At 54.8% G+C, this 23802-nt stretch overlaps 7 protein-coding genes across 7 annotated transcripts; 6 read left to right on the top strand and 1 right to left on the bottom strand.

Moving 5' to 3' along the window:
* Nucleotides 1–3336: 3336 nt before the first annotated feature.
* B0H18DRAFT_955322 (uncharacterized protein) lies at nt 3337–4710 on the bottom strand (the record flags this gene model as incomplete). Its single annotated transcript, XM_048042352.1, has 7 exons — nt 3337–3500; nt 3574–3622; nt 3664–3806; nt 3856–3991; nt 4037–4132; nt 4198–4428; nt 4546–4710. 7 exons carry the CDS (start codon nt 4708–4710, stop codon nt 3337–3339), a joined length of 984 nt encoding a protein of 327 aa, XP_047892846.1.
* A 1361-nt stretch (nt 4711–6071) lies between these two features.
* Nucleotides 6072–6735, top strand: B0H18DRAFT_955321 (uncharacterized protein; the record flags this gene model as incomplete). Its single annotated transcript, XM_048042351.1, has 3 exons — nt 6072–6239; nt 6370–6543; nt 6601–6735. The coding sequence occupies 3 exons, from the start codon at nt 6072–6074 to the stop codon at nt 6733–6735; spliced, it is 477 nt and encodes a 158-aa protein (XP_047892845.1).
* An 862-nt stretch (nt 6736–7597) lies between these two features.
* On the top strand, nt 7598–8106 carry B0H18DRAFT_1119722 (uncharacterized protein; the record flags this gene model as incomplete). Its single annotated transcript, XM_048033977.1, has 3 exons — nt 7598–7717; nt 7767–7946; nt 8002–8106. 3 exons carry the CDS (start codon nt 7598–7600, stop codon nt 8104–8106), a joined length of 405 nt encoding a protein of 134 aa, XP_047892844.1.
* Nucleotides 8107–9389: 1283 nt separating this feature from the next.
* B0H18DRAFT_955320 (uncharacterized protein) lies at nt 9390–10994 on the top strand (the record flags this gene model as incomplete). The annotated part of the gene is made up of 6 exons (XM_048042350.1): nt 9390–9509; nt 9560–9736; nt 9795–10043; nt 10087–10235; nt 10306–10646; nt 10669–10994. The coding sequence occupies 6 exons, from the start codon at nt 9390–9392 to the stop codon at nt 10992–10994; spliced, it is 1362 nt and encodes a 453-aa protein (XP_047892843.1).
* A 768-nt stretch (nt 10995–11762) lies between these two features.
* B0H18DRAFT_1119720 (uncharacterized protein) lies at nt 11763–12930 on the top strand (the record flags this gene model as incomplete). Its single annotated transcript, XM_048033976.1, has 4 exons — nt 11763–11879; nt 11927–12114; nt 12314–12386; nt 12652–12930. The coding sequence occupies 4 exons, from the start codon at nt 11763–11765 to the stop codon at nt 12928–12930; spliced, it is 657 nt and encodes a 218-aa protein (XP_047892842.1).
* A 428-nt stretch (nt 12931–13358) lies between these two features.
* B0H18DRAFT_955318 (uncharacterized protein) lies at nt 13359–18647 on the top strand (the record flags this gene model as incomplete). Its single annotated transcript, XM_048042349.1, has 18 exons — nt 13359–13478; nt 13535–13620; nt 13682–13718; nt 13762–14024; nt 14127–14215; nt 14249–14697; nt 14850–14948; nt 15588–15917; nt 15978–16116; nt 16231–16454; nt 16487–16683; nt 16887–16942; nt 17049–17242; nt 17298–17529; nt 17688–17775; nt 17810–17904; nt 18019–18099; nt 18166–18647. 18 exons carry the CDS (start codon nt 13359–13361, stop codon nt 18645–18647), a joined length of 3261 nt encoding a protein of 1086 aa, XP_047892841.1.
* Nucleotides 18648–19181: 534 nt separating this feature from the next.
* Nucleotides 19182–23155, top strand: B0H18DRAFT_1119717 (uncharacterized protein; the record flags this gene model as incomplete). The annotated part of the gene is made up of 10 exons (XM_048033975.1): nt 19182–19324; nt 19379–19431; nt 19466–19875; nt 19928–20066; nt 20132–20910; nt 21530–21661; nt 21715–21775; nt 22081–22172; nt 22229–22367; nt 22434–23155. 10 exons carry the CDS (start codon nt 19182–19184, stop codon nt 23153–23155), a joined length of 2670 nt encoding a protein of 889 aa, XP_047892840.1.
* Nucleotides 23156–23802: the final 647 nt, after the last annotated feature.

Below are 23802 nucleotides of genomic sequence, written 5' to 3'. Positions count from 1 at the left end.
TTGCTCACTTCGGGCCTGCACACTGACACCCACTCCCACCTGTCACACAACTGCTCGAGCACTTCACGTTAGTAAGTAAGTCCTCTCCAAGCACAGAGGCCAGTCGTTCTGAACAACACCCTTGTCAAGGCTTTGGGTAAAAGTCGTGACTACAAGAGGACACTTCTAGTCACGACTGATTTCCACAGGCTCGGCTTCTACTGCCTTGAAGTTTCAAACCAGATTTGAAAACTCTCAGTTCAGTTCCGCACAAACTGCACTGGTTACTCAAACAGATGACCAAAGCTTGGCCCTTGTTCTTGCTGTCTGTGTTGTTGTGCTGTGTGCTCAACTTGAGTCATTGTCCAACACTTGACACTTGACACAAAACACTGATAGTCTTGGCATGCCACTGTTTTCACACTTGGTGTTTTGGCTCTGCCCAAACACCAAAAGAAAGAAAACAGCCACAAGCCTTACTCAAGTTTAGCAAGTTCCCAGTGTGGCTCTGGTTAGTACAGCAAAGGAGACCACCTAAGAAACACAACAAACACTGCATGGCCAAACAGCTGACACTCCCAAAGTCAGCTTAGCACTGTGCAGTGTTTGGTTATTATTCTTATACCTTGCAACCAGTCGTATTGACCTTTGTGTGGCTATTCTCCGGCCACAACCACAAGGCTCTCAGACATTCCCAACAATCAGGATTAGCCCAATACCCCCTTCGGGAAACAATGGCTATTCAGTGATGATCTCATTTGCCCAAGTGGCCAATGACCGGTAAGTCTCAGATTGTGGGAATCGGGCAGACGGCCAAAGCAAGGCTGTATACTGACTCATTGGACAGGGTTGGGGCAGCAGAGCGTGGATGAGTAGAGCTGTGTGGGACAGATTTAGTAGCACAGGATAGTCTCAAATACATAACATACTTAGAACATTTGGGAATCATGTACATGTATACAAGTTGTAGCAAGAGTCCTCAAATATTGATCTATACTTCTACAATTGAATCTTTCCTCTGTGCAAGACTGTCTCATACACCACTGCTGGACTTGCACACTGCACTCTTGGTTTCTGTTGTTAACAGCCCCTTAATTGGTATAGCTTTGCACTACCAATAAGGGTTTGGGCATAGAGAGTCAGTCAGTCTTAGAGTCAGACTTGGATGTGACCAGGCTTCAAACCTTTACCCACATTGGTAATCCCTTACACCTTCCTACTACTTTGTTACTATTCCTCTGTAATGAAGAATCATCCTCGTTTCTATTTACCATATCACCCAAGGCTACTAGTCTTCTAACCTAACTATTCTAATGTTGGTGCACTCATCCTACTACCATCTACTCAGTGCTTAACAGAGATGTGAGATGTTGCTTTGTGCCCAGTTCTAAAAGTGTGCATTTTGGCTTTACAAGGACCAATTGCCAAGGCCCCAAGTTCTGTTGGGCTCCAGTTGTCATTCAGCACAATGTAATACCTCCCAGAGATTGCTACAACATAAGCTCTCACAAGGACTCTTGACTTCCCACATCATCACAGAGCTTTCTTCAGGTAGGATCCTTTCATACAAGGCAAGAGCAGTTCTCATCAGCTCATTGAACTCATATCAGGTGTGAGATACTACAGTTGCAAGCACCACAGCAAAAGAGACCAGGTCACAGTGTGTATGAACAGTAACAATTTGTTCAAAGCCTGTGATGACACACAGATGGGCTTATGAGCTATTATAATTATTCAACAAGCTTGGTGAGTATTTTATGACAGCCAATTCCCAAATCAGGCTGTGCAGGAACCAATAGCCTGTTCTACCCTCAAGATGAGTCACCAAGTGGTTTGGCCAAATATTATAGCACAGCTTGATTGATCAACTCTTGATCTCAGATTGTAAAATCACATAATCTGTAGATTAACTGAGAATTTTTAGGCATTTGCACTACTAAAATGCCTCAGGATGCTTGCACACCAATTGTACAGTTATGAGGTTTGAGCTGATGTTCCTCAGTAATACTATTTCTCATCATTTCCTACCTGAATTTTGGTTGACTGAATGAGCCACAACTGACATTGCTCCTTAGAACTATATGGTCAAACCATCATCATTGAGTGATTTAGAGGAAATATTTTTCTCGTGTTTCATATCTGATTGATTGACTGAGTTTAGACAAACCCCTTCACATGCTGTACTAATGCTCTGTACATGTGATATTCACTAAATGTACAAGCTCTGAGGGAGCTTAGAGTGTTTGTTACCTCATGCAGTACAGTAAGTGGCTCAGTAGGACCCTAACCGTGAGCATGCATATTCCCTGGAAGGCAGGTACCACATGCACAGGGAGTACCAATAGACACTCTGGGTTACACAGCAGAATCCCTAAGCAACACTGTAGTGTGTGCATCACTTTGGTATGGTTATTTCACGCCTACGTGGGGTGTTTGTGTCAGAGTGCTCACATGGTGGCTCAACTATTCTCACACTAACAGCAACTCTGATGCACAAACTCAATGACACTGGATTCCCACATTATTGATGGCCACCACACCAACCTTATCTAGGCATACATTGTCTATATGAAGCTTGGGGCATTGCGTTGCAACAGTGAGTAGACCACAATTGACAGGATTGGTAGGGGCTGCAACCACTGTTGCAACCCTATTCAACATGAAACCTACGGAATTGCTCTTGGCCACTGTGGGCCAGAATGCAATACAGGAGCATTCTTTACTTCCAAACAATTCCATTCAACAGTTGAGTGGGTCAAAACTTGTTCAGAGCCCCCTCGCCCTCCAGTTACATTCACATGGCCATAGATTGTCTCCTGTGAGTGTGGTGCACACGCCTCTGTTGCAGCTTCTGCTTTCACGCCGGTCTACACACCTACTGATCAAACTCACAAACAATTGCACACAAAAGTGAGCGCGATATTGAAGGATGTCTGCTATCAGTACTGGAGACTCTCATGTAACATGACTTGCCTATCCATTGCGACTTTGGCGCTTGCAAGTCCCATGTCGCGCGACTTTCTGTCCGCTGCCGACTGTCGTGTCGCACGACTGGCTGGCGATCACCCCCCACGCCCACTCCCTCGCCTCCTCCGTTGTCGCGACACACTGCTATCTATCTACCATCCGTCCGACATAATGCAACCTCCTATCCCCTGGCGCCTGGTGCGCATGCTCGAGGTTTTCAGCCGCTTACAGAGGGATCCTAAGAACTCGCACAAGCTTCGACCGGCCATCGTTACCAAGATTGAACACCTCGATTGTAACATCGTCGCCGGCTTCTGGATCGCACCATTGACGAGCTCGTTGAACCTAGCCTGGGTGAGAATTACCTCTATTTCTCGTGGCGACACACATTCAAGACGGCGGCGATAGGGAGACACCATTGCCTGGCGGGCCGTCGACTGGGCACGTCCCGACATCCCCGTGCCTGAGCAGCACTCTCCCACTCCGTTCCGACTTCCTCTCCGTCAATCGATGTCGCTCATAGCCGTGGCAAGCCATAGTCGGGTCCGTGGTTACTGTCGATTTATATCACTCGAGGAATGATTGCGTGCACTGTCAGATTGTCGGCACGGTCGCGCCATCGCACACCCGACTTTGAATAGCTCTCGTGGCCGTTAGGCCCGTAGAAAAGGTATCTCTGAGATGTAGAGCAGGCCGTAAGCACTTTTCAAGACTCACATACATCGCAGGGACGAAAGCGCGAGAATGGAGAAGGGGGTTAACCGGCGACGTCACGAAGAACGTGCCGGCGCTTGCGAGTGCCGCGTCGCGCGACATTCTGTCGAACGCCACTTGGGCGCTTTTCGGTGTCGCGCGACGCTCTGTCGAGAGTCGATTGGGCGCTACCGACTCTCGTGTCGCGCGACTTACTGTCGACCACCGCACTTCCACCTCCCCTTTGTTGTCGCACATCGCTCTTAGCTCCGCGTCCTTCTGACATCATGCCGGCTCCCATCCCCCACTGTCTCGTCCGCATACGCGTCTCCGACCCGAAGTTTGCCGAGGCCTATGGAGGCAGGAACTCCTTCAAGGTGCGACCGGCCGTCGTTACCCGGATCGAAGGGCTGGAGAGCGGGACCGTCACCGGATTCTGGATCGCGCCGTTGACGAGCTCCTTGGACTTGTCGAAGGTGAGTCTCTCGGTTATCTGTGGTTGGTAAAGGGATTAGAACGGCCCGATAGGGCGATCAAGCTGCATGGCGGGCCGTTGACTGGGCCCGTCGCGACATCCCCGTGCCCGAGCAGTACTACCGGACTGCGTTTCGACTCCCCTTGCGCAAGAAGCCCTCGTTCAAGGCGGTGTCGAGCCATGTCTGGGTTCGGGACCTCGGGGAATTCGTCACCCTGGAGAGATGGGAGATGGCGCTGGTGTCGGGCGAGGGCAGGATCCTCGATCGCAGCGTCGCGATGGGAGAGGGACCGCGACGACGGGTCGGAAGTAACCTGCTTAGGATCGGTGAGTCCCACGTTGCTCCCAACTTGAGTTTCAGCTCACATATTAGCAGGAATGAGCGTTTTGTAATCTGTCACATACGTACGATCGGATCAACTGTTGTGTACTTCTAAATGAGATTCCGGGATGTCGCAGGTGGGGTAGTGTCGCATGTGTCGTGCGGCCGACGGAATCAGTGACGTGTTTTGGCCACAGAGACGTGTGGTATCATCCACCAGATGCATTGCAAGAAGATATACCGCAAGGGGGCGACTTTGTCTGCCTGGGTACATTTCTTACTAACGGCATTCACTTCATTATAGGTGGTCGACACGGTCGGATCCCGACAATCGCGAGCTCGATAGCCGTGCCAGGCGGTGGTCTGGTAATGGATATACTTCCACGGTGCGTCGCTGACATGCAGTACTAAAGATTCCACAGAGTTATCATCGAGACCGAGAGGCCGGGGGGGACAGCAACGTTACCGGACGTATGAACTAGCGTCACTTATGTAGTATGAGGGAGATACGGTTGTACATGGTAGGCAGCCTAATAGCTTATGATACATTTTACAAGAATGGTGTGTAGGTTGGCGGGGGACTATAACAATATAATGGAACCATATGTGCTGTCGCGACAAACCTAACTCTCGAAGTATGTCGCGACACAGACGTAGGCGTCGGGACGGTAAGGAGCATCATTGCGACCAGTACAAACCCTTTGTAGCGCGTGACGCAGGTACATGACAGCACTTCGATGGGACAATAGCGTTGAGATTCGACCTTGGCAAGGCGCGACACTAGCGGTTGGACTGCGGGGCTGGAGGAATCATGTAACGAGCGGGAAACGTATGAATCTCCACACCAAGGCTGATAATGCCTGCATCGATCGCGATCGATGCAACCCCATCCGTGAATGTCGGCACACGATACCCACCTGTCGTACCGCTACAGGTGCGTGGGTCGGTCGATCGAATGGTGTATGATACCCACCACTGTAGCAACATTCCGATATGTTCCATGGCTAACGCATATTAATGGCCAAGTTAATCGCCACATGGGCCTTTACGGCCACATCTATCCATCACAGATATCTCCATCGCCGGATATAATCCCTCCCACCTCATCGCCGCAGTTAATGAATGATTGTCACTCGAGGGGGCGGGGTGCAAGCGGGGGCTGCCACCGATAGGCTGCTTCACCGATAGTCCTCTGATAGTGTGGTTCGTAAGGACTTATGCAAAGCAGCACGTAATGGCCGACGTGCTTCACATTGACCTATCGCCACGCCGACGTTTGCTGACCAGAGCTATTGGATCGTGCCGTAACGTTATCGGCAACTCGGTTATCTTTCCTGTCATATCTCGATTAGATATCAGAGTCAATTCGCAATACTGCTTACTTAAGAGTGGTAGTGGCCTACGGATGACAATCGAGCCCTTGTGTGGCACACACATCGTCGCGCTACCCTCTAGATGTCCTCAGGCTTGTCCAGCACGCCCCTCAATGATTAAATCTCCTGGATACAGAGTCACGCTATTCCCCATGAGACGGAGAAGCTGAAATAATGGACGCGCGAGTTCCATGACGTCTCTGTAAGGCCATGAAAGTCATTCGGACGCGACTCGACAGTTGACGACGCACAGCACGTGTACATGCAGTCGCGCGACGGCACCACACAGGGCGGAGACAGCCTACGATTGCTTACAGCATTGAACTACGTCTGGGACACCCTTCATGCTAAAGCGACGCTCGAGTATGCCGTTTGGCGGGATCGAGAATACGAATGGATCACCGAGAACCTTGAGAGACGAATGAACGAGGTTCGTCCGCTTCCTACATTTTTACTGGGGGGGCCAACGCGAAGTACAATGGCACAAACAATCTGCAGTCAATTTGGCCGCATCAATCATAACTTCAGACAATAGCTCACCTGTCGGGTGCATCGCGAAGGTAGTGGCGGCGGAGGTGGACTCCGATGCCGTCGCAAACGCGATAGGAAAGTCAGGCTCCTTCTCTGACACACCCCCCACCGCCAAAAGCACGGAGAACGAGTCAGGAAGAGCACCAGCCTTGGGTGCAAGTTCCCACAGTAGGGAGCACCATCCGGGGTCGGGCTGGGATCAGGTATGGATGGGGCACTAAACGCCATCGTTGTAATGGCTTAACGTCGGATTTGTACAGTGCGACTATTGCCAAGAGTTCCCGACGGAGATCGGGTGCCATGTCGCCATGGAGTCCTCCGTTTGCCAGCGGTGCATTGACCACAACCTGATGTGTATGTGGTCGCGGTTGGGCCAGCGGAACGACTTCAAATGAGGTAATACCCGTGTACAGCAAGTTACTCAGTGCGTTAACAGTTCACAATTCAACCGCTCCGACAACCGACATGTCGAAGACAAGTCACACGGAGGGCGAGAATGTCGAAACATCTCCCATGATACCTGAGAAGAAATCAACGCTAGCCGCGACACATCTCGCCCAAGATGCGGCGGTCAAGCACGGTAGCCTTAGGATTTGCGAGCGACGTACAGACCCAGTAGGAATGTGGAACGGCAACGCCACTCCACGCCGACATTCCCCAACTCCCGACAGGAGGGGGTCATCCGAATTGTACTATGCAGCACGGGACCAGATCCTCCGGCTTCAGGCCGAGCTGGAAGTACTCGCTCATCGGCGCAAATCACTGCAGGTACTGATGATGGATGGCCATTAGAGGACACATTAGAGGACATATCCGACGTTTGACTGGTGTCATATAGCTATGTCACATTCCATGAATCATGACATGCCCAAACGGGCTGACACGCTTCAAGGCATATCCACTCTCCCTTGAGGTGGGTACCGTTGACCTGATGAGGACGTGTGAGATCGTTCCTAGACAATCGGTGTCGCGCGAGTATTCTCCCTTACTACTGTATTCCCTCGGGATGTTGTCGACACAGCGCGGACAGTCCCGATTCGACGCGTAATCATGCTCGACCACGGGGAGATGTCGCGACGATCCGTTCTCAACGCGACACGAATGCGGCAGGTGGTACTGTATGCCCCGTCCGAGGCCATCGGGCGCCTATGGTAACGACCCTATATGGAAACCACTAAACAAAGAGGCCAGCTGTGGCTGTTATGATCTTTTGCGCATACACCACGCCGCCCGGCGCACTCGCCGCTTTTCTCTGACATGTCGAGTGTGGAACCGCGATCCAAGACCGACATATACCTCGGTTTCTTTGAGCGAAACCCGGTACCCACAGGGGACAGGAATATGAAGATATGGACGAAGACATGGATGTGGGCCACGGTGGGTCGCACAACACAGAACAGCCGCGCTCAGATCTAACCAAGATTAGGACGTGTATGGCAAGGGATGCTCAAGAGAGGAACGAAGACTCGAGAATGCGAGGGTGAAAATCGCTTTCGACGACAAAATCATGCGGCCTTTTGCAGAAAGAGGAAGCCCGGAATTCTTCGCCTGGCTTAGGGCGACATACCCAGCCGCGGCGAAACTGTTTGAGCGATGGAAAGCTAGGGTATGATTTGACTGAGTGTGGTAGGGAGCAAACATGAATAACAGTTTTGCGACAGACGATGCAAGACGCAGGGAAGGGGATACCGAGCGGCCAAAGTCCTGAGGGGTTGGCACAGACGAAAACGAACGGCGAAGCCGTCCAAGAAGGGGTCCCAGTGTGATGATGTTGGAAAACGCTGACAACGCAAGATCCATGACGTCGAAAGTAAATCAGCCTCATTCGACTGAATCTACCAGCGGCAAGCGGAAGGCGACGGACCTTGACCACGATTTCACTGAGGTACGTTTAGCACTTGCACCACGCGCATACGCCCTCATAACGTGGGCCAACCAGTGTGACAACTGCACGGCCGGGAAGACAGATGGCGAATGCGACGTCGCCACTGGATCATCATCATGCCAACCGTGCATGGACAGCGCATCGTGCTGTATGTGGAGCGGCGTGACGCTGGACGACGTTCGGTGCGAATGTGAGTAACTGTTTCTCGAAGGTCAACGAGGGGCTTGAGCCGATGTCCTGAAGTGGGTGCTACAGGGGCGCTGCGGCCTACGAAGAAACGAGTACTCAGCCAGGCCCCTTACATCAGCTCCTCGAGAACGGGGACTTTGGAACCGTTGGCCACGCCCGTTGGAGGTGATGCTCCACGAACGACAGAGATGCAAAACGCACCAACCAGACATATCGGGAGCTCCGGGGACTCAAGGCCAGAGGTAATTGGTCTGCATAACGTGCCGCAGAGGGCTTTACACCGTGTGTGCGAGGAGGAGCTGAGAGGTGTAGAGGAACGTCTGGCGGGCCTCGCGCGTCGGAAAGAGTATTTGGTAGGGTTGGTTAACGAATTGGCTCAGCGTCCGGGGGCTTCCGACATCTGAGAGGTTAGAGGATTTAGTCAAGGAGCATTTCACACATCCTCTATGCATCTTAGCGTCTATCCACGGAAGGAAACGATACGCCAACGCTGGGTGGCCAAACATGCCTGTGACTGCGTACACATATTCGAGGGCAGCTGTCGACAATATAAAGCACAACGACAGCCCGCGAGAGAGATGCCCGAGGGTGAATTCATACACCACGACGGTAGCGCGGTGCGTATTAAGCTAAGCTTTAAGTGACGCACAACGACCAGAACACCTTCATGACAGGTGTGTAATGGTAGCCCGTGCGATAGGAAAACAGAATACATTGCCTGGTAAGACACGAGGGCAGAACGCATCACGTACTACGTCAGTGCGCAATCTAGATAAATACGAGTTTGGTGATCGCAACATACTCCTGGCATGTGCTGTGCCAAATTGCACCCGGGTCGGCACGAGATTAGGGTGCACATCTCGGATGTCGGGCATTCAAATAGACGGATTGCGACTCTCGGCCAGGTTGCGATTTTGACTCAGACCGCCCACCAAGTCTCCCGCTGTCCACACGACCTCATTCCCCTTGCTCACCATGTCGTCGACTGCCAGTGGATCTGCTCTTGACAAGTATATCGCGTGGATGCAGCGCATGAAGATGCCAGCGAAGGGCGAGGATCTGCTGCAGTGGACAGTGAAGTTCAACGGAGCATCAGTGAGTGGATGGATACGGCCTTACCTGAGCTCACCGCCGAGTGCTACCAGAATGAGTACACCCGGAGTCGCGGGCCAAATACCAGTGTGGAAGACAAGGCTAGACAAGCCGCGGCACTGAACCACATATGGGACGAGATGGACGCCAAAGGAACGCCGCAGTACCACACTTGGCGGGTCGCGACGTATCCCTGGATGTCCCACCCAATTGAGAAGCGCAGGGCGCAGGTGCGTTACTCCTACACAATGTCAGTGACACTTTTGAAGGAAGGTAACCGTACCGTAGAGAAATGCGGAGAAAGAGATGCGAGACGCAAAGCCAGTCGATCACGACATCACAGCAGAACAAGGCGTCGAGGGAGGGCCTTCTGCGCAGGCCGACTCTGTCCCAAGCGGGGAAACGGTCAGAGAGAGGATACATTCAAACCACGTAGCGCTCCCCGGGCGAAGCACGGAACGTGTGGCGGGCAAACGCACTGCATCGGAGGTGGGGTTCGATGATAGCCTGGAGGACGGCGGGGATACCTACCATCAGGTATGTCGACTATCGCGATCCGTTCACCCCGCTGTGCCGACAGCCAACATTCTTAGTGCGACAATTGCAAGGCACGGCCCACAAAAGCCGGTTGTCATGTCGCTCCGGGGTCGACAGCCTGCCAGAGCTGTCTGGACCAGAGGTTGAACTGCATGTGGGACCGCGTGAGCCCGCGCGACATTATGCGCGAAGGTGCGTACATTGTCGGAAACGGAGCGACATGTATCCAGTCTCTCAACGTCCGACATTCAGCGGACCAAAGGGTCACGGGGAAGAAACCTCGAAAGGAGAATGAACACCCTTTCGCGTCGCACAAAGTCGGTGTCAGCATGGCGGAGACATTTGTCGCATCTAGGGGCGCCGATCCCCGCGACAGAGAGGCCTCGACGCCACAGCGTGCGCTTGCTAAATCTCACAGTGGGGACGTATCGCAGACAATGAACACGTCGAAGCAAGAGGCACCGTCTCCGGAAGAACGGGAGGAGACGTTCGCGTACTATGCTGCCAAAGAGGAGATCCTGCACCTGGACGCGCGTATGGCTGTATTGATGCATCAGCGTCGTTCATTGGAAATGCTTATCCAGGATATGGAGGACGTTGACGGTACGGCAACTATTTAGGATAGGAAGAAGGGTAGTAGGGATGTCGACAATATCAGTGAATAACGGGCTAGAATTGGGATCACCGGTGCCGAAAATGCTCGACAATGTGTATCAAAAAGTATCGTTCGAAGCATCCAGTGTATATCTCCCTGCTGGGGTGCTGCTGTTCAAGGCGTGGCGATTATTATATGACAATATAGAGGAACCGCAACGGCAAATAGGCGCAGCAGATGCCCAGCGACGATCTGAGAAGGGTGTGTATGGCTCTGATGCTGCGATTGCATGTCACCCGGACATCAATTACCAGGACGCGCAGGAAGGCCAGTCTGATAGGCATCCGGATGTCTGAATCTTTGAATGTGTTGGGTGCACAGGAGGCGAATGCCCTAAGCCGGTATACACCGTTGGGGCGTATCGCATCAAGGCGGACGAGGTCGATACGTTAAATTACGATGCAAGGACGGCGATAGCTGGCGGGACGTGTGTCGCACGTCAGCGACTCAGTATGGTGACCTCTGAACATGCGTCAACCGCAAATCTCAGTATAGACCTAGCGGTTTGAGGCGGACGGGAACAAGGCCCAGATGCTTCCGGTGTGTGTACTTGTGGCAGCGATCGAATGCCGCGACACGTCTGCAGTCTGAGTGCGAGCGTGGGCAGACCAGTATATACCTGGCAAGCTACTGATGCCACGCAGGCCATTAAAGTACGAAGCAGTTCGCACTATCACTGCTGAAAATAGCGATGGCGCGACAGTCTCATACCTCGGAGTGAACACGTCTGTGCGACTTCAAACACTATGGACGTCGTGTGTGTGGCTTGCATACCGATATGAACCTCACAAATGGTAACACGAATTCCGTCAGTTCATCCACTACGATTGATGTGCCGTGTACGCTAGATGGACCAAGGATTGTAGCGGAAACAGATACGCTGCATGCGCGTAATAGCGGAGGGGCTGATACTCGGGCGCTCCGGCAGGTCGGAGATCAAACCCTCGCGATCGCCGAACCCACGTGCTTCACACACACGCAGGAGATCATATCTGGCACTGATACGTGACGTCGACCACGCGCATGAATGCTCGGTGCTGCCGTCTCGCTTTGCCATCATCATCATGCACCAGCCGTCGTCCAATAACCCTGCAAAGAGGGTCACCAGTTTCTTGGCCAAGTCAGTGCCCGACGACGACTCCCAATTGCCGCAATGGGTCGACAAGTTCAACGACGTCCTAGTAAGCATGTACAACGAATGTTCTTCACCACTTCGTATAACCGAAAGGATACCAAGGTGCTATACAAACAGAGGACGATGGCCCAGCCACGCGACGAGGCAATATGGCAGATGGTACGAAAGGCCACGGACGATGTCGCGGACAGGATTACCGGCGAGCTCAGGGACTGGGTGCTCGAACATTTTCCAGAGCTCTCCGAGGCTGTTAAACGTCAGGAGAAGGAGTTTGCCCTGGCGTTGGTTATCGATAGGCCTGCCAATAATCGCGGGTCACCAGCGAGTGTGGAAGGCATGGCACCCACCCAGCGGGGCGGACGCGCTGGCCGGCGCGCAGCGGTCGCCAGAGACGCACGCGGTCACACGGGAGCAAGAAAGGGCGACCTGACACCAAGGGAAAGGGGCGCGACATGGAAAGCCATATGGGCGACGATGCAGGCGACGTGCAGGCGACGATGAGGCGACGATGCAGGCGACGAAGACAAACGAAGAAGTGAACGTGGACGAGATGGTGAGTCGCGCATACGAAGTATACGAGCGTAGAGGAAAGGTAAGCAGTCTAGCGGCTTCATGAACGCTAGCGCGACAGACTCACCAGTCCGCCAAGTGTGATCGATGCTTGGGGAAATGGGGGCCATAATGCATTGCCATCTCGCGGAAGGCAGTACTACGTGCGAGAAGTGTCGCTACGACGAGTGTCCGTGTACGTGGGAGGGTTTCTCAATGTCGGCAGAAAGCTATGATGGTGAGAATACCGTTCACCGTGCTGTAATTAGGCTGAGACAATTGCGCATGGCCAGGTGAGGGTCCCCTCCAAGCTTCCAGGTGCTGCGCGCTGCCAACGAGGGAACACCCAAGACCTCACGTTAGGGAGCGCGGGCGACACCGTGTCGCACAGCTCCGACACCGCTACGAAGCCGGACGAGATCCATTCACAAGTGGGTGGCCTCGAACGCGTCTCGAGCCCACGGCCATTCCGTCAGGTCCCTGTAGTATACCTAGAGGCCATTCCCGACGATCCCGAAGAATCGAAATGGCCCGTCGATGCGCGATGACGGCCCTCGACGCAACCCTTAGGGAAATCGCGACATTGGAAAGACGGGCAACGGCAGTCCGCTTCATTATGGCGGAGCTGGAAGACCCGGTAGATTGCAAACAGTAGGTACCAACCGTCACGATGTGGAGTGCATGTCTGCAGGTACCTAGGGACGTCCGCCTTTAAATACAGTCATGAGTTCTGCAGAGTGGCGTGGCTCACACGAAAGGTCGCGCGACATCTCGCTCCGTACTTAGTTTTGCCTGCATATGCGACTCCCTCGTGCGCCACAGAACGAGGAACGACGAGCGGCTAATCAGCCGATCGGGCGCTAAACGTGGCATTGTTCTCCAAAAACGGCAAGGCCGAAGCCACACTTCATACCCGAGCAGTCGCAGTCGCGCGTTCGGGCGACCTGCATTCTCATCCTTCCCCGTCAATCTCGACATGTCGCACCTTGGTATTCTAAGCCCCGTGGAGAAGGTGATGCGCTATCTGCGGATCAATCCTGTGCCGGAGGGAGGAGATGAGTTGGTCCGTTGGATAGTGGGGTACAAGCAGCTTCAGGTGAGTGTGACGAACCTACTGGCCGCGACGTATGGCCTGAAATGATGACCAAATAGGATCTGTACCTCGCCCATCGAGGGAACCACCCCACGGAGCCGCATGCTGAGGAGCTGGCGACCGCAGTGAAGGACGCTATGAGAAGGTTCACGAGCGGGCCCCGTAGACTTGAAAGCATGGTTGGGACCATCATTCCCTACTGACAGTGTGATCTATACCGCGACCGACCCACCGAGAGGAGCGGTACGTTACGTCTCCTGTTCTTTGCACTGCGACCTGACGCCAGCTGTCTGAAATGAAGCGTCGCGCGCCACGGCCCGAGGCTGCAACACACCAGCAGAAGGTCGCACCGATCGTGGCCCTCGACGGAGCAGTCGTGAAGTTCGGACCACCGGGACCACCGGGGAGGAAGGTGAAAATAGTCAAACAGGTAGCCCCTTCTGCCAACGCAGATTCAGAGCCAATGAGGAGGGAAGCGAGTGGAAAGCGAAAGGCTACGGACATGGAGGAGGGCGAGATTGGGGAAGGCTCCGCGCAGCATCCGAGCAGGTACGCGACGACGTTCTCACTCTCTTATCACACGCGCTGACGTTGGACTACAGCTGTGCGACAACTGCATGGAGCTGCCCAGTGGAGCGCAGTGCACTGTAGAGGCGGGGGCGTCGGAGTGTGCACGGTGCCTCGAAACCAACTGGCATGTTCGTGGAACACGGGAGAGCGGCGATATGTTACATCTGACGGTGTGTGCGACTAATCAGTACTTTACGATGCAGGCTCACACAATCCAGGCCACGCGAAGCGACAGCGTGTCGAAGTGCTGGGGCCGTCTAAACCGACGGTTGATGAGGAGAACGGGGTGCAAGCGGCTCCCAATGCAGGCGTCACGCATGGGGGACCCGCGGAGGTCGAGCACACGGCGACGTCGACGGATGGACCCTCCGTGACCTTGGCTCCGGGAGTCGAAACGGGCGAGGAGGAGACAGCTGGCCGTCCTGAAGAGGAGAAGGGTGACACGGCGGTGGAAGCCCCACAAGATACTGGAGAAGACGCGGAAGGCCGCGAGAGCCCACAGCCGTCTGACCGCACCAAACGCCCTCGTCGCAGCCGTTCCGAGACAGCGGCCGTGGGCGGCGGTCGACATACTGTCCAAAACGACGACGTCTTGCAAGATATCCCGGGGGACGAAGAAGGACGAGGGCGAGTCAGCATCCCCAAGCCGGAGGTGTCATGGCCAGATGCGCTACGGCGATCGCAATGGTAGCTTCCTCCGCTGAAGTCAGGCATTCGAACGGCACCCGGATGGACGTATACCAAGGCACCAGGTTGTACCAAGCTGCGTATGATGAACTCCGACACATCAATGCACGGATGCAGGTCCTGGAGTATCAGGCCGAGGGTTTGCGCGCGTACATCGCAACGTTGGACGAGGCGGAGGAGTTGGCAAGTGATCGCAGTCAGCCCGGATCGCCGAGCGTGCACCGCTGACTGTGCACTCCACCGGACCTCGGTCCATCGCACACGCCCCGCTCGCAGTCTACGTCGATGTCGGCACCCGTTCTTTCATGTCGCGACGTGCATGGTGGATGATGGATGCGTGTGCGGCGAAGGAGCGTAAGCCAGGGATATGATCGGTTGCGGGGAAAGTTCATAGGTGGTGCGCTCGATTTATGCAAACCTCGTCTGTTGTCGAAGTTGTCGACCCATGTTTTATCTCACCTGTATTACTCATCGTACATTATCGACATTGGCGAATGGAATGAGCATTCGCTGTGAGGATACACGTAAGATGAGTGAATGACGCGACAAGAGCACGGACAACTTGGGAGCGTGGAATGTAGGCAGTTTTCGCCTTGAAAGCCCACGGATCGCTCACGAACGATACTCCTGACGTATCGTCGGCCGATGTCATCCCCTTGTCGCAGTCCGGGAATATCGCAAATGGGCCACGAGCGCTAATGATGAGACACGTGGTCATTGCGTCGGGAGCCAGCCACACTCGTCCACCAGTCCTCCGCAATCGCTTTAACACACCTTTACCATTCCTCGATGTCGCACCTGCGCTCCCACCAGACAGTCACACACTCCCGAAGCAGAACCACCGATAATCGACAGACAAGACTGGCGGTGGAAGGTCAATCGTCGAGGAAGGGCGGGAAAGAAACCAGCGACGAGGACTGGACAGAGAACGATGAAGCCCAGCCCTGGGAAGGGTCAGACGACTCACCTTCGTCGTCGGATCCATGTGAGCCGCTTTCAGACGAAGGTTCTGGGGCGGAGGTCGACTCCGGAGAGGGAGGAGAAGACTCGGACGGGGTCCAGGAACATCTTCGAATGAGCGAGACCACGGGAAACGACCGGCGCGTTCAAGATGTGGACCCCAGCGCAACATCTGCGGTCGATGTCTCCGCTCTCGCGCGAGTCATGAAGGCGCGGCTTGTCGTGGTACGTTGTCATATAGAGCCGACGGGGAAGAGCATCTAATTGTATCTGACAATCCTTTAGTGTGATCAATGCCTCGCGCCCGGGTCATCTGCTCGAAGGTGTACTTTCGAACCGAGGAGTAGCGTCGCGTGTGGGAACTGCGTCAAGGCTCAGTGCGACTGCACTTTCCAGGGTCTTTCGTTGGTGCCGGGTGTTCGCTGTGAGTGAGTCGCGAGGCCATGACCGACATACCATTATTCACATCAGTGCAGTGTTCGACAAGTCGACGTGCGGCCGCAGCGTGATGACGTGGCATCGCATACATTCCCGACAGCCATTGCGACGCCGCCCGACAATGAACCCTCGAGTGTCGTGACAGTGCCTCGGCCTGCGACATTTGGATTAGCTGTGACACAGGGGCGGCACTCCGACGTCCATCTTCCGCCCCTCAAGCGCAAGCGGCCTCAATCGGCCACCGCCCCCCGCATCCCAAGAGAGTACGACAGACGCATGCGTCTTCGGATGCGCAGGGCATATCCTCGATCGGCCACGGGGTTGGTGAGGTTGTACGCAGTCCCAATATTCCGCAGGCTGGTGACGAGACCCGCGAGGATGCCCTCAGGCGGTACGTCGCGAAGCATACGATGAAGCTGGAGATGCTTGAGGGGCAACTCGCACGTGCCAATGTTGCGCTTTCCGCGGCGAAGGAGAAGGAGGCAACGCTGAAGAGGAACCTCCGTGACTGTGAGCGCCGTATAGCCGAACTGGGATACGATAACGACGAGTAGTACTGTAAGGAGGTGTATTACGCATTGTAGCTATAAGGGTACTGTCCCCCAACATGTCATCAAATTGTAACATTATCGGACGTGTAAGACGTACAAAGGCAACAAGTAGCAAATGAGCTCGAACGGATTGTATAGCAACCGTATCTAGGCTTAGCATGCAATGCGGCGCATGTGGAATGTCACTATACTACACTTCGCGCAGCTATCCGTTACCGACATCCAAGCCGACCAGTGAAGTCGACACAGATTGTGGCCCAGGTGCGCCACCGCAGCGGTGTCGACTACGGGCGTCTGTTGTGTCTTGCACAAAGCGCTTATTTCCCGCCACACTTCCCGGACGACTTTCACCCGTTGTGTTTGATAGCTCACCCCCTAACCGCTCTTCCAACAATAATGCCGCCTCACACCAAAGTTGCCACTGGAGGTACCGCAAGCCCGCCGCCACGCCCGCACATAGCGCACGTCCGAAAGGTGTTGGATGCGATTGACAAGAAGGTCTTCGCCGTCGGGACGGTGACATGGCAAATCAACGGTCTGAGGCTTCTGCGTGACGCGTTGGTACGTCCCGATTCCGTGTAGTGACGCCACGACGACCTGATACTGATGACGACAGATAAATTACGGAGTGAAAGAGGATCTGTACAAGGACAGGACAGCATGGAAGGCCAAGGGCGACAAGGAGAACATCGGGGAAGCGGTGAAGGCGTTTGCGACCGCGATGGCTAACCAGAAGCAACCGAAGGAAGTCGACCACTGGATTGAAAAGCACTGGTCAAGTTTGAAGTCGCCCGCCAATGCAATTCCCGTGCTTCCAACACGGTTCGAATTCGACGAGAAGGATATAGGTAAAGTGGTCGCAGCATGGCCGCATCGAACATTGGTTAACACTTTGCGAAGGGCTCATGACAACCATAACAAGTAGCATCAGCCGTAGGTAGGTCAGGGTAAAGCGCGGCATTGATTCTGGCGACTGACGGCTTGTACAGGACATCCGAACCCGCAGGTAACGACAAAGGGGTACTCGGAAAGGCGAAGACTGTGCGAGTCAGCGAGGACTCGCAAGCCGGTGGGGGAAAGCCTGAGAAGCCCGGGTGTCGAATGTCGTGCTGGATGACGGACGTGCAGGTGGGTCTGCGCCGAAGCGGTCCACGGCAAATGCGACGGGGAAGAGAGAGGTCATCGCGGAACAGGCGCGAAGCCGCCTTCAAGCCGGACAAAAGGTACGCATCTTCACCTCGATGCGTAAGGAATGCGTTCAGAGTATGTGTGACGAGCACAGTGCGATTATTGCAAATCGGCAGTCAACGTCAACAGGCCTTGTGTTGTGCTCCCAGGCCACCTCAAATGCGAGGAATGCAAGAGGCGGCGCAAAGGTTGTTTCTTCGACAATGGGTCACTCAGTGGATATATGAGCAGTGAGTGCCTCCCTGCCGACGTAGCGATGCCGTCCCACTCGCGACACAACCTGACTCGGTTTCCAGAGCATCTTAGCGGATCCACCGCGAGTGAACCGAAGGCTGATCCGAAGCAACAGAAGAAGGCCGTTACGAGTGACGCCCCCAGTGCCGGTGCCTCGAAAAGCACAGGATACCCGAAGGCACGGGCGCTGTCGCGCGGAAAGGAACGGGCGACCTCTGAGCGCGACTCGTCCGAGGAACCGCTGAAGACGGGCACGGAGGTGGCGCGGCATACACCCGTGCATCGCGCCGAAGTCCGCGTCCCAGGAACGGATGTCGACCTGAGCCTGTACCGACCTGTTGAGGAGCTGCCTATGGATCCATCGCCAGCGGCTCTGTTGCGACACTACCAGAAGGACCTCAAGCGGGCGGAGGCAGATGTTGCCGCACAGGTTCACAGGACGGAGCAGCTCCGGGCGAGTGTCGCTGAGGAACGAGAAATCTTGGACAAAGCGTGGGCGGAACTGTCAGAGCTTGAGGCAGCACGCAAGGCGGGGAATGCCTAGTGGTGGATTAGTTCGTAGAACGCGTATCGGAATGTCTCATGTCGATTCCTGGAAAATCTCAATGTGTAATTAAAATGCGCGGGAGATACCCAAATCCAAAAGGTGTACTACATGCACATTATCGCGTTGTAATACAGACTGGCGCGTCGAATCTTCATCGCTGGCGTGTTGGAGGCACAGTGAGCACAACAGGAAAATGGATCCCGTGACCCACATCGATCGACAACGCACTGGGCTGTGGTATGCGACCTTCCCCATACCGATGGGCCGCGGAGGCCCAGGGCTGCATCGTTTGCGAACGATGTGGCACCGCGCGATCAAACGGCACGCCTTTTGGAAGGCGCGACGTATCAGTCTCTCTTTGTAAGCGGCGATTGATCAGTTTGATTGTCGTCCGGTCACACATGACCGGCACGAGGCGCCTGCCAGGCGAGCCGTGATCAACACGGTGCTGGCGTGGCGTTCGTCGGTTCACAGGCTCCCAATCTCAACTCGGTCAACTACGTCCTGATCTACACCCACTGCCGTCTAGCCATGTCGAAGGTGCCCGCCAAACCACTGTCGCGCAAGGAACAGATGGAGGGAAACTTGGACCTTTGGTTCGACCAAGCGAACTCTGTGGACCGCGGTCCGCCGACGCGACCCAAGATGTGGTGGAGGAGATCCGAGAATTGCTGGTGCGTCATGCTGTCCAATCCTTATTGGTCGGCGACCTGACACTCTGCACGCAGCTCAGATATGGTGCTCTCATCGGCCTTCCGACGGGGAGGACGCTCGAGCCTATGTGGGCGTCTTTGCGGCTGAACGATCTCATGGAGGTGGTCAAGGGGAAATCGTTCAACAAAGCACACTCGCGTGGGTCAAGCGGGAATGGCCGGAACTCCTGCATGGTGGCTACAGTAGGTGGCCCGGGAGCCGACTGTGGAAGGACGTGAACCACGATGTCGACGATCCAATGGCAGGCGACCAGCTCGACAACGAGGACAACGACGAAGGTCAGTCTGGCAGCGAGGACGACGGAGTGCCGGGGAATGGAGGAGAAGACGAGGACGAAGCTGAGCAGGACGAGCTAGAGCAGGACGATGATGAAAACGTCGGGGAGGATGAGGTGCAGTCTCCGCCTCGGAAATCTGAGCAGGCGAAGACCAAACGCGCGTCGATCCTCGCTGAGTCGGCAAAGGAAGGAAATAAGACGAAGGCAGAGCAGTACCGCAAGCAGCTCAAAAAGGTGTGTGTTCGGAAAAGTGCGGACTGTTGGTGTCGAGTTAATCGAAGTGTAGTGCGACTACTGTCGGACGGCTACGAGGGCCGTGAGACCGTGCGTGTTGGAGAAGGGCGCGGTAGCATGTGGTACTTGTAAAACCGCAGGAAAGGGGTGTTACTACAACGGATACTCCCTAACCGGAACGCAGAGCAAAAGTAAGTGCAATGGTCGGGTTTCGGGCCCGGACAGCGGAGCACATCTGACGGTCAACCATCCTCAGAAGCGACAACACCGCAGCCAGCCGTGAACGTCCCCGCCGCGTCCAGAACTAAGGGTAAGAGAAAGGCCCCGGAGGAAGTGCAAGTTGTTCCCGCCAGCCGAGCGACGCGTCGCACGTCGACCGCGGCTGCAAAGGCCAAGCCGGTTCATCGGGCGCGACGATCGCAGTCGACCGCCACCGTGGTCGATGTAGATGAAGAAGACACGGCTTCTACGACGGTGGTCTCAACCAAGGAGACGAGGAGTCTGCGTCCCAAACGCGAACTGACGGACTCAGTGGGAGACGCGCCGCGCAGGAAGCGGGCGAAGCCTGACGACAAACCTGCGCCCACCGGTGAGGGCAAGAGGCTTCGCTCGTCGACATTGGCGTCGACACGATCGTCGTCGCAGACGGTCGTGACTCCGTCGTCTGACGTAGAGACTGGGGGACCGGTCCGTCACGGGTCGCCTGGTAGCGAGACCCAGGTGTCGGGATTCGGCGCCCTAAACGTCGATGAAGATGTCCAATCTGATGGTGGGTCCGACAGCGGGTTGGTAGGATCGTTGAGTGGGGAACCGCCCGACATTGCATCGCTGGAGTATGTCGTCAGGCACATCGAAAGGGAGCGCGACACGCTTTCCGGTCAGGTGATTGCCCTGCAGGCGACACACGCCTTGCTTACACAAAACCTGCAAGAGGCCAAGAAGCGACTGCGGGATTTACGCAATGCGGCACAGGAGACACAGCCAGGCCCAAGTCGTCTTGCCGCTGTTGCGGATCAACCTGCGCCAAGTCGTCCTGTCCGTGGCCGGGCACCCTCCAAGCATCCTCGCGCTCAGTGAAGGTGCGTGATGCTTCAGCGTCATCTACGTTTCGCGACCTGACTCTCGGCGGTAGTTGCCGGCGACGTCGATGTTTGCTGTACGAAATGTATCATTACTTGGATCGTCGTCTCCGTGTCCTGTTCCTCCGTTGCCCGCGTTCGTAGTCATTTGTTAAGTATTCGATGTCCTAATGCATGCCGCTCTATGTACACCCGCATACTGCGTCGCCAGAACCGTCAATAACAGCGAGCGTTATGGTAAGATGACATGGCCTGCATCGTTTGTAAACGATGCAGCCCAATTATCAATCATAGGTGACAGGATCACATTTCGATCGATTGGGATGCATCGTTCGCAAACGATGCAGCCCATCACAGCCGGATGTAAGGGTCGTTTGAGCTCGCGCGAATGTTACCACGCTGTGGGAATAATGAGCCTATCGCACTGCGTTGATTGACGCGCACGGTCCATAGCCACGAGGCGGCAAGTGTTGGTGTGGCTGCAGACCGATCTCGGATCTCTCACAATCTGACGACTCACCAGCGTATTAAGACAGACCGTAAACTGTCGCGACTGAACGTCTCACATGCCGAAGTCGACAAGCACGATCCCGTCCGGCGACGGGCTGATCGACGTCCTAGAATGGTGGTTCCTGACTGGAACGAAGGGCGATCTCAAGGGCTTTACCAAGGCGAAGTCGCTGTTACAAGCACTACATAGGAATCTGGTACGTCCTCGTTATTCCCCATGGACGGAGAATGGCTGAACGTAATCACGCAGACTGCATACGGAGTCGCATCCGGAATATACGATGGCAAGAAGTCGGAGCCGACTTGGATGTGTATGAGCTCAACGTGCTCGCGGCGCTCGTGAAAGGGAGGAAATTCAACAAAGACGCAAGACAGTGGGCTCACGAGGAATGGCCGAGCTTCTCGGCGACAATGAGAGTCGTTGGCCGGGGAGGGGACGCGGAGATCGAGCTAGTAATACGGATATAGGAGCAGAGAGGAGTGGCGCAGACGGAACTGAGGATCAAGTGTGGAACGTAAGAAACTATGGAGAAGGTCCTTCGAGGTGGAACAGCGGGAGGACACCAGGGAAGGCCATGAGACCGAAGACGAGCCTTGTCGCACTCGCCGCTACAAGGCGCAAATAACAAGGGCAACACTGATGTCGCGCACGCGTTGAAGGAGATCAATGTGCCACAGACGACGATGCGCCGGCAAGATCTTAGGCAGGTACGCGTTGCATTGCACGTCCAGTAGGGGTATTCAACTGATCACAGTGCACACAGTGCGACTACTGCAGGTCAGCGAAGAGGACCGTGAGGGACTGTGTTATAGAGAAGGGCTCCTTTACCTGTGGCACATGCAAGCGGGCTGGTAAGGGATGTTACTTCAACGGGTTATCCCTGACTGGATCGAAGAAACGCAGTGAGTGACATCTCAGTGAAAACCATCCTTGCGATCGTTCACTAATCAGCTTCCTAATGAAAACAGAGGCCTCTTCACCGTCCGACGCCTCCGACAACCGAACTGGGACGGTCATGCCTACCGTCGAACGACAAGAGCGGCTCATGCTGCGAATACCTCCATCGATGGGGAAGCAGCAAGGCGCTCAATGGGTAGCTAGGTCGACGCATGACATAACGGATGACGAGAGTGACAAGGACGACACGCCTGGCCAAAGGAGGCTCTCATTCAAGTCGCCAGAAGCTCTGCCTGAGAAGCACCGGCTTCCGACGTCGACAACTGGCGCTCCGAGGAGGAAGCGTGCCAAGATGGAAGAGGGGCCGAAGGGTACCAAAGGGGGGATACTACGCTCATCGAAAGTGGCTTCAATGGTTGCTTCCGACATCGGGGCTGCACCATCCGAGGCCAGGGACACGAGATCTAACCGCCACGTCACGTTCGCATGCGACACGCATGGCTGGCACGATACCGACCTCAGCAGCGAGGAGGTACCAATGTCAAACAGCGGATCCGACACTAGCCTGACGGGATTAGACACCGACGAAACACACGAGGGCCTTTCGATCGAGGCGCTGGAAGCCCTCATCCAGTTCCTCACGCGTCAGCGAAGCACCGTTGACACGCAGATCAAGACGTTGCAACACCAACACCGCCGATTAGGCGTCGATCTCGACCTCCACAGAAAGCAGCTTAGGGTGGCGCGGCGAGTGCAAGAGGCGGGGCCAGAGCCGAGGCGTTCGGCCACCTAGCCAGTCTTATTGGTGGGTCTTGGAGCGATGTAGGAATATGGGTGAGTGAGACGATGTGAGGAATCTTGAACGCAACTGAGGATTGCACCACCCCGATACAGATGTCCCTGCCAAGATGTAATGAAGGATGTATGGCGGAACGGTTATGCGTGTATTAACGAAGCCGTCTGCAGTGTTAGAGTTGTTTTCATCCGATCGAGTGTATCTGTAGCTGTATCAATAATCGTAAAGCCTGGTCTCAACTCACACGCATCACAGATCTATTCTCAATTGTGTCGCAAGCATGGATGTCGTGGGTGTGAACATAGCCAGTGAAATTGACCATGCAGTGAGTGTGTATGTGAAGGGGCGCAGACTAGACCGGTTGTCGACATAGACAAGTTGACCTGATGTCTTTGCCAGTAACGTCGCGGGGAACATTTGGGATATCCTACCGTTTGTCGTCGACACAGAAGCAGAAGCTTCTCAACGAGTCGTGCCGAAGCCATTGCTCCAAGTGCGACAGCGTGGGGCGAATCGACATACCATTCGGTCACAGCGCAAAGATTGTATGCTCGCATCGTTTATAATCGATACGGCACACCGGAAGCGAATACGTGTTTCTCAGAGAACGCGCGTACAGTTGGGGCGTCTGTGCAGTTCGTGAT

The sequence above is a fragment of the Fomitopsis serialis genome, assembly GCF_022376445.1.
Source record: "Fomitopsis serialis strain Sig1Antser10 chromosome Unknown B0H18scaffold_38, whole genome shotgun sequence".
NCBI classification, from domain to species: Eukaryota; Fungi; Basidiomycota; class Agaricomycetes; order Polyporales; family Fomitopsidaceae; genus Fomitopsis; species Fomitopsis serialis.
The sequence above is the reverse complement of the archived record's forward strand: the minus strand, read 5'-3'. Positions and strand labels throughout refer to the sequence as shown.